We start from the raw sequence: 8,908 nt of genomic DNA, 5'->3' as shown, positions 1-8,908 counted from the left end.
ATAGATGAGGAAACCAAGGCTTCAGGATATGAACTTGACCTTTCCAGAGTCACACAGGAATTATCGGAACCCTAATGCAAACCAAAATCCTCATGACTTTGGATTCTGCATGGTTCTTCATCTTAAGAACAGCAGGGAAGATGAGTTTCTTGCACAACTTTATTTTTTACAACCAAAGAATGCTTAATAATCATTTATTGGGATGTTTCAGTGGGATTTTTATACATGGGAAAATTCTTAGAACTCATGGAATGAGTAGACTGTGTCCTCTTGCTCAAATCTTAACTCATCCATAAAATGATTTAACTCCATATTTACAAAAAGACTAAATGACATGGCTGGGAAAATTCATTATGACCACAGCAGATACATCATGAACAGACTGTAGCCATGTGAACAGAGCTCCGAACATATACTTCTATATTAAGCTGGTGTTACATGCCAGGCAACTTTTGGACCACCTGGAAGGAATATTCATTCCTTCAGAAATAGTAAACCAAAAAATACAATCTGGGAAAAAATTTCTTCAGGTAATGAATGCTTTGTAAAAGGAATCCAAGAACAGAAAGTAAATATTTTCTGCAAAGTACTTGCTGGTGAATAATATAATGAATTCTACAGGCTAAAAACACCTGGTTCTTTCCCCAAGCTTTGTGAATTTGTCTGAGCGATATGCATGGCACTTGGAACACTTCATCTCTACTTTGTAGTGTGGAGGGTAGTGGTCTAAAGCCGTGAGAACACCACCTATAATCTTTGCTGCAAGTACTCTGACATTATGGCTTGAAAGCAGTCATAGGCAATGCGTAACTTAGTATGACTATGTTCCATTAAAACTTTATTTATCCACACTGAAATTTGAATTTGATATAATTTTCATGTCACAAACTATTATCCTTCTTTGATTTATTTGGGGAACCATTAAAAAAAAGTAAAAAACATTTTTTTTAAAGATTTTATTTATTTATTTGACAGAGAGAGACAGAGAACACAAGCAGGGGGAGGGGGAGAGAGAGAAGCAGGCTTCCCGCAGAGCAGGGAGCCCGATGCGTGGCTCGATCCCAGGACCCTGGGACCCTGGGACCATGACCTGAGCCGAAGGCAGACGCTTAAGGACTGAGCCACCCAGGTGCCCCTGTAAAAAACATTCTTAGCTCACAGGCCCTACGGAAACAGGCAGGAGGCTAGTTGGCCTGCTCTACACAGTTGCTTTTTGTTTGGCCTCTGCCTGATGTTGCAAATCACCAAATGCTCTGAGGGGATACAATAGTGGTAAATACAAACTTCAGTGAACTTCCCTTCTCTTTGATATCTTGACTCCTTAAGTCCTGGCTGATTTCATTGACTCTGATGTCTTCACATCAACTGGGTTTTATTGTTGTCGTTTTATTTTAGTATTGAAATACTGAATACTAATACTAATACCAGCATTTATAGTGGTTCTTGATGGAAAAGTCAGTCTGACATTAATATTCCATTAGAATGGAAAGCAGAAGTCTATATACATTTTTTTTATTTAATTTTTTTTTTTTTTTTTAAGTAGGCTCAATGCCTACTTAAAGCTCAGGGCTTCAACTCAGGGCCCTGAGATCAAGAGATGGACACTTAAGCCACTGAGCCACCCAGGTCTCCCAGAAGTCTATATACATTAATTTTAATCTGCTACTTTCACTATCATGAGCCTCTTTCCACATTGACAACCATATTTTCACAATGGCATAGCATTCGATCCGATGAATGCAACATGATTTTATTTAACAATTCTCTATCTGGGGACAATGAGATTGTTTCCAGCTTTTCACCGCGATGAACACACTTGTACAGGTTTACTTGTGTGCCTGGTTATTTTCTTGATATAAAATCCTAGAAGTGTATAGATGAGTCAAAGGTGTACACACGTAAAGGTTTTTCATAGCTATTGCCAAATGTCCTTTCAGAAATGTGACACACAGCCATGCCCAGCAGCTCTTTCCTGGCAGAGGGGCCTGTGCTGGGTGCAATTGTTTTCAGCCTTTGCCAATCTGATAGATGAAAAATGGTATCTCTGTGCTGTTTCAGTCTGCATTTCTTCGAGGGCGATAGGTGTGGCTGGCTGAAAATGGCTTCCTCCCAAAGATATGTCCCTGTACTAATCCCTGGAACCTGTGGATGTTACCTTATAAGGAAAAGGGGTCTTTGCAGATGTGATTAAGTTAAGGAACTTGAGTGGGGAGATTATCCAAGATTATCTGGGTGAGCCCTAAATGACATCACAAGTGTCCTTCCTTATAAGAAGGAAGCAGAGAGAGACTGGACAGAGGAGGGGGCCGTGTGACCAGAGGCAGAAAGTGCAGTGAGGAGATTTCACAGATCAGAGGCAGCCACCAGAAGCTGGAAGAGGCAAGGAATACACTCTCGCTAGAGCCTCAGGAGGGAATTTGGCCCTGCCAACACCTTGATTTTGATTTAGTGAAACTCATTTTGGACTTCTGGCCTCCCCACCAGTGAGAGAATGCATTGCCAGTGTTTTAAGCCACCAAGTTTGTGGTAATTTGTTACAGCAACCACGGGAAACTAATACAATAGGGTTTTCATATGTTTACGGACCACATGAAAAACTTTCTTTTAGAGACTTATAAAAACGAAATATCACACGATAATATGAATAGTATAATTCTATTTATGTGGAAGTAAATCTGAACGTTTGCATATGTGTTTACATGTGCCTGGGAAAATGTCTGGAAGGATACACCCAACAAGTGCCTCCTTGGAGTGAGGTGTGGCAAGCAGGGCAGGAGGGACTTTTACCTTGTACTCAAGATACTATTCGAGATCCATGGATATTGTTTGAAAAAGGTTTGAGACTGTATTCATGTATTAATTGTGTAAAAAAGAGATAAGGCATCTTTGGTTGTGATAAATGGTAAAATACGTAGAAAGCAGAACAAAACAGGCTCACTCCTCTCACCTATTCCTTTTCTCAAATGTATTTATTGATAACTTGGTGTGTATCTTCACAGACTTTTCTATGCAGAAACAAATATATATATAATATATAATACATATATATAAATATATATATATTTAATTTTTAAAAAAACAAAATGAAAGGGAGGGCCGTATATACTGTCTTTCATTTAATGTTTCTCCAAAATCATTCTAGGATCCCTATGTGCCGGGGCCTCATTCTGTTGAGCTGGTTGCTGCACAGAGGCTCACTGTGAGACCCAGAACCCCTCTTCCCAACCTCCCTGCTGCTTTGAACTTCCTTGTATCTGTGACTTTGCCCATGTGTGGGGGAATCACTGTAGAAAACTCCCCTGCCAGTTGCGTTGAAAATAGTTTTAGGTATTCCCATACTGCCTTTCAGTCTGCTTTTAAAACGGATGCTCTCGCCAACACTTCCCCACTGTGGATGGCACGAGATCCACTTTTTTAAACTTTCCCAAACTGGTTGGAGAGGGATGCTATCTTAATGTAACTCTAAGAGGCATTTCTTTCAGCACGAGGCTGGTTGGGTTATTTTTTATATGCTCCTTGGCTTCTGAGGCAGCTTTGTGAACGGCTTGAGAGGTCACAGGCACACAATTTTCCTTCGCAACGAACCCAATCCGAATCCTTTCTGAAACCAGGGCTGTGAGTTATTCGTTGACGGACCTGGTCCGCAACTATGGGGCAAAGGTGATCTTTGGGATTTCAGCGGCGGGTGACTTTAGACACCTGAACAAGGTCAAAAACCTGGGCTAGGGAGGGGGCGCGTTGGGACCCCACAGGAAGGAGGGGCGGAAGGCCGCCCGGCATATTCCGGGGTGCCATAAATTTGCCCGATCCTCTGTCCTACGCATCCGGCGAGGGCCAGCAGGCTGGCGGGATCCCGCGCTCCGAGGAACTCCAGGCAGCGAGTGTCCGCGGCGGGTCTGTGTGTCCGAAGCTTTCCCGCAGGGGGCAGTGCCGCCCGCCAGCGCGCCGCTGCGGTGGGAGGGGGTGTGGAAGCGGTGCGGAGTTCTGGGGGTTCTTTGGAAGAAAGTTAGGGGATGCCTAGCGGTGGGGGCGGTGGGCCGGAGGGTGCAGGCGGGCCGCCGCGAGTGCGGGGCGAGGCGCAGGGGAGGGGGTCAGGGCCGGGGGGGGGGCGAGGGCGGTACGCGCGGCGGGGAGGCGCAGCCCCCGGAAGGTGTGAGTGAGCGGTGTGCGAGTGTGAATGCGAGTGAGTGTGTGCGCGCCCGAGCTCTCCGGGTTCCGCGAGGCGCGCGGGTGTCAGCTTGCAGCCGGGGCTCCTCCCTCCGGCCCCCCTGCCCAGACCGGCGATCCCTCCTTCCTCCGCCGCTCGCCCCTCCCCGGCGGGCCAGGCGCTGGGACGCCCCGGCGGAGCAGGCGGCGGCGGCGAGTTGGGGAGCCCTGGGCTGGGCGCTGCCGGAGGGGCCCGAGCCGAGCCGCCCCCGCCCCGGCCCGGCCGCGCCGGCCCGCTTCCCGCGGGGCCACGCCCTGTCAAACTTTGTTGCTGCGGCCGCCGCGGCGGCGAGCCGAGCGGGCCGGCGAGCGGGAGGGAGAGAGGGAGGGGCGGGCGCCGGGCCGGGCCGGGCCGGGCGCGGGCGGCGAGGGGCTCCGAGAGCGGCGGCCCCGGCCCGCGCGGCCCCACCATGCCCCAGCTCGGCGGCGGCGGCGGCGGGGGAGGCGGCGGCGGCGGTGGCGGCTCGGGCGCCGGGGCGGCCGGCGGAGGGGACGACCTCGGGGCGAACGACGAGCTGATCCCCTTCCAAGACGAGGGGGGCGAGGAGCAGGAGCCGAGTAGCGACAGTGCCTCCGCGCAGCGGGACCTGGACGAGGTCAAGTCGTCCCTGGTCAACGAGTCGGAGAACCAGAGCAGCAGCTCGGACTCGGAGGTAAGGAGGCTCCCGCGGCCGACCCCGGGGGACCCCGGCCCCGCGCCCGCTCACCCGCCCTCGCCTTTGTGTCTCCTCCGCAGGCGGAGAGGCGCCCGCAGCCCGCCCGGGACGCCTTCCAGAAGCCGCGGGACTATTTCGCCGAAGGTACGTGCGGGTCGGGGCAGCCCCCAGTCTCGGGCCCCGTTGCGCCCAGCGCCTCAGCTCAGGCCGCCCACGGTTGCCCTGGCCCCGTGGCCGTGCCCCTGCTCTCCGCCCGCCGCGGCCACAGCCGTCCTGGAGCGCGGTCCCCGCCCCGGGTCCCCTGCCGCCGCGCTGTCCCGGGCACCCGGGCCTCACCCCCGCCTCGGTCTTGCCCGCAGTGAGAAGGCCCCAGGACGGCGCGTTCTTTAAGGGCCCCCCGTACCCTGGGTACCCGTTTCTGATGATCCCGGACTTGAGCAGTCCGTACCTCTCCAACGGACCCTTGTCTCCCGGAGGAGCGCGCACGGTGAGTGCCTGTCGGGCCGCGCCCGGGCGGGTGGGAGGCCGGGCCGGCGGGATGCGACCCGGGCTCGGCGATGGGGTGGGGGATGGGGCCGTCCCGGGAGGATCCTGGGCAGAACATGTTTGCGGAGTTGAACTGTTCTGTGGCGGCCGAGCGTTAGGCTGCGCTGGGCAGTGTCTGGATGAAAGTAAAGTTCCTTTACATTTTCCCCTTCTGTTGGGGAGAGGCTTTGGGGTCCACTTCTGGGGGTGTTCCCTGGCCTCCAAAATTCTTTGCTGGCAGTAAAGGAAAACTTGGATTTGTGCCGGCTTTTTTTGGCGCGGGGGGGGAGGGGGTCTCGCTTTCCTTCCTGGAAATCCGTCAGCTTTCCCTGGCAGTTAGGCAATGGGCCGGGGGAGCTGCGTTGGCGACGTTGCCCCCGACTTCAATTTCACTGAGCGGCTCCGAGTTGGTTCCTAAGAAACCCAGTATTCGTGGCGGATTATTCACCACCACCGCGCCCCCCCCCCCGCCCCAAGCCCTCGAGCAGGGGCCTCAACTGTTCTGTGGAGCTTGGGATTTTAAACTCGCCTAGATGATTTGGAGGGTGACCCGAGGCATTCTTCAAGTTGAGGAACTTGGCTTTTTCCCTCTTTGTTGCCGGCTTTTCTCATTTAAAGCGAGCGCTGCGACACTTTAAACCTGTTAATGGGCGCGCATTGTGTGCTGTGCGCTGGCATTTAGAGCCGTGATTAAGCAAATTGACCGGGCCCCAGACGACGTGCAAATGAGGGCGGATTCCATCGCCCCCTCCCTGGCCCTAAACTCGCGCCCCCCGCGTCGCGAGGGGCGCAGCCCTGGGCCGGCGAGGCCTTTGTGTCCCCCGAGCCGCCACCTCACCCCACCCCAGGACCGACTGCCCAGGTGCTAGGTCCGATGGCAGATCTTCGGTGAGCACCTACTTACTGTGACTGTGTGTCGGCTCTTGCGCGCCGTCCCTTGGGCGCCACGCGCGCCTTGGTGGTTCTCTTTGCTTCCCAGTGCCCGCCAGTTCGTTCTTGATTCGGGGGCGGGAGCTGTTGGCGCCTGAGGAGCAGGCCCGACAAACTCACTTTTTGTTTAAGCTGTCCTTAAATAGTGATCGTAATTGAAGGGCCGCCTGAGAAGTGCTCGGTGATGAATGGGCGCTGCCTGCTGACGTGGTACAGGGTCGGTGGAGAGTAGAGGCACGGCTGTGGGTTCAGTGGAGGCGCTCTCCTGGCCGGAAGGGATGTGGCAGTGGAGGTAGGGGGCTCTGACCTGGGGAGAGGGGCGTGGGACCACACACCTTCACCTTTCAAGAAGGGAAGGAAGGCCCCGCCGCTTTGTCCCTGCTTTGGAGCACCCCAGGAAGTCCTGAATATAAGCTGGATACGGGCATCTGACTGGTGCCTTTTCTCATTCATATTGAAAGTGGGTAAAGTAAAAGTTGAGCAAAACAAGCTGCAGGGACTTCGTTTAGGTTTCCACTGATTCCCTTCCCTGTGCGCAGATGTAGCTCAGTTCTGCAAGGGTTTTGAAAGCTCACTTTTTGCTCAGGTCCCTGTCACTTTGTGTGCGAGAGGGTGATGCTAACACAGTCCCATTTTTCCATTTACCATTAGATGTCTGGAAAGAGGAGTCTGGGAGGCATTAAGGTCCATGAATCAGCACTGGTCCAGGTCCTGGTGCAGATAAAGTCACTAGAAATGTCCCAAATATGACCAATCATTTCCCTCAAGCAGGCTCTTCCTTCCACCCACCCAATTCTCTTTAGGGTGTTTTGATTCTTCCTCTTTGAACCCTGACTCTGACAACTGCCTGTCTTCATCTGTTGCTCCCCACCCCCACCCCAAGAGCCCCAGGGGGACAGTTTTTCTGTTTGCGTCCTGTCCCTTCTTTCTTCCTTCTACCATCTTCTACTGCCCTTCCTTCCTTCCTTCTTCCACCTTAAATGTTCTTTTGCCTAAGAACTTCCACAGGCTGATTCTCACTGGTACTGGGGATTCCTGATGACTAAATCCAGGCCTGCCAGGGAATTTTGGAGCCCTCCTCGGAGAAGCCAACCTTTCTTTCCCTGCCTGTTTCTGACTGTCCCTGCTTATTCCTGCAGCCGTTCCCGGCCTGGGCCCATGTCACTGTCCTCCTTTTAAGCCTCCAGGGACACTCAAGTCTTCTTGCGTGCAACCTTTCAGAAGGAACTTAAGTGTGCCCTGTCCCACTCCCATACGTAGTCTTGTTCCCCTAGTGAACTGCCCCGACAGAAGTGAGTTCAGTTTCTCTGTAGTTTCTGTGCCCCTTCTGTGCCCATAGTTGTGTTAGGCCTGCCTGGTACAAAGTTCATTGATGTGCCGGGGAAGTTTCCTGCTGTTACATGAGCTCCATAGAACCTACTAATTTTGACCTTATCCTTGAGCATCATGGGCTTTTAGGAAAGCAAGTGAGGAAACACTTAAGCACTTGATTGTCTGGACTGTAAGGTTGAGATGATGCTTTTCCTGTGGATGACTATATTGTTATAATTAATGTGATTCTCACAGTAGGCAAATTGTAGGTGCAGACAAAGTGGCCCTCAGTTGGGGTCCAAGCCTGGTAAAATGAATGTAGATAGTGGGTAGAGGAGGGGTGGGGGCGAGCAGCTGACGTGGGGGCGGGGTGCCTGGAATATATGATCTGGTCTCTCTTTTGGCATCCCAGGTCTTTTTTTGTTTTATTACTACATTTCACGACCTTAGGCGTTGCTCCTCTAAAGCCTCTAAGTAGTATAAAATTGGATGACTTCACTTCTGTGCTGCTCTCACACTTTCTGGAAATACCAAGCCACAACCAAAGTCGGGATTGGCTGGGGCATCCTCAGGGTGTTAATTGACCCTAGGAATAGCAAGCAGCGGGGCTGCGACACCCTCATCCCCTGGCGTAATTCCTGCTGGGGTGACCGGGGGCTGGCCCGTCCTGCAGTTTGGCCTTCTCTTCCCTGTGCCTTACCTTTGCCCTGCACTCTGGCTTGGCTGGGAGGCCGGGAAGTGGCCTCTTCCTGAGGCTCTTTAGAGAAGAGGTCCCCTTAGCCTGCGGTGTGTGCCAAGCCTCCAAGCCATGATTCATTCTCCTCTGGAGCCCTGGGGACCCTGTGGCCTATGAAGAGATGAATAAGTGCCACAAACCGTCTTTTACTCCTTCAAATAGGCACCCTGAAATTATACACTCATTCATGAAAAGGCTTCACAAGTTTACTAAACCACCTTGGTGCTGGTGACTGGTTTTTTGTTAGGAAAACATAAGCCAGCGCGGAAGAAAGTGGATGTTAAAAATAGTGTAAGACTAATAAGAGCCCAAACGAAAATGCTGAGTGTGGTTCAGTGACTTAGCTATGAGCTGGTAGAGAGGAGTTGGACCATTACGTGAGTGCTGACGACATTTTGGAGAAGAACAGTTCTGGGTAGAGTTGCCAAGGGAGTCTATGGTTTTGGGGTCCAGTTTCTGCATTTAAGAGCTACTATCATGCAGCTCAAGCATCACCCTTTGGCACCTTCCTCAGACCAGCTCAACTAAGGTTTCTGTAGGAAAT

The 8,908-nt window shown here is 52.2% G+C and overlaps 1 protein-coding gene across 2 annotated transcripts in view; it reads left to right on the top strand.

The window, feature by feature from the left end:
* The first annotated feature begins 4,601 nt into the window (after window positions 1-4,601).
* TCF7L1 (transcription factor 7 like 1) overlaps window positions 4,602-8,908 on the top strand; it is a 150,805-nt gene continuing 146,498 nt past the window's right edge. For both annotated transcript variants that reach the window (XM_078056365.1, XM_036117345.2), the window contains exons 1-3: window positions 4,602-4,859; window positions 4,943-5,006; window positions 5,222-5,349. In XM_078056365.1, the coding sequence (XP_077912491.1) occupies window positions 4,617-4,859; window positions 4,943-5,006; window positions 5,222-5,349 (435 nt within the window). In that variant the 5' untranslated portion in view covers window positions 4,602-4,616. The remainder of the gene's footprint in view (window positions 4,860-4,942; window positions 5,007-5,221; window positions 5,350-8,908) is intronic.

This window comes from Halichoerus grypus, chromosome 10, assembly GCF_964656455.1.
Source record: "Halichoerus grypus chromosome 10, mHalGry1.hap1.1, whole genome shotgun sequence".
Taxonomy (NCBI): Eukaryota; Metazoa; Chordata; class Mammalia; order Carnivora; family Phocidae; genus Halichoerus; species Halichoerus grypus.
The sequence above is the reverse complement of the archived record's forward strand: the minus strand, read 5'-3'. Positions and strand labels throughout refer to the sequence as shown.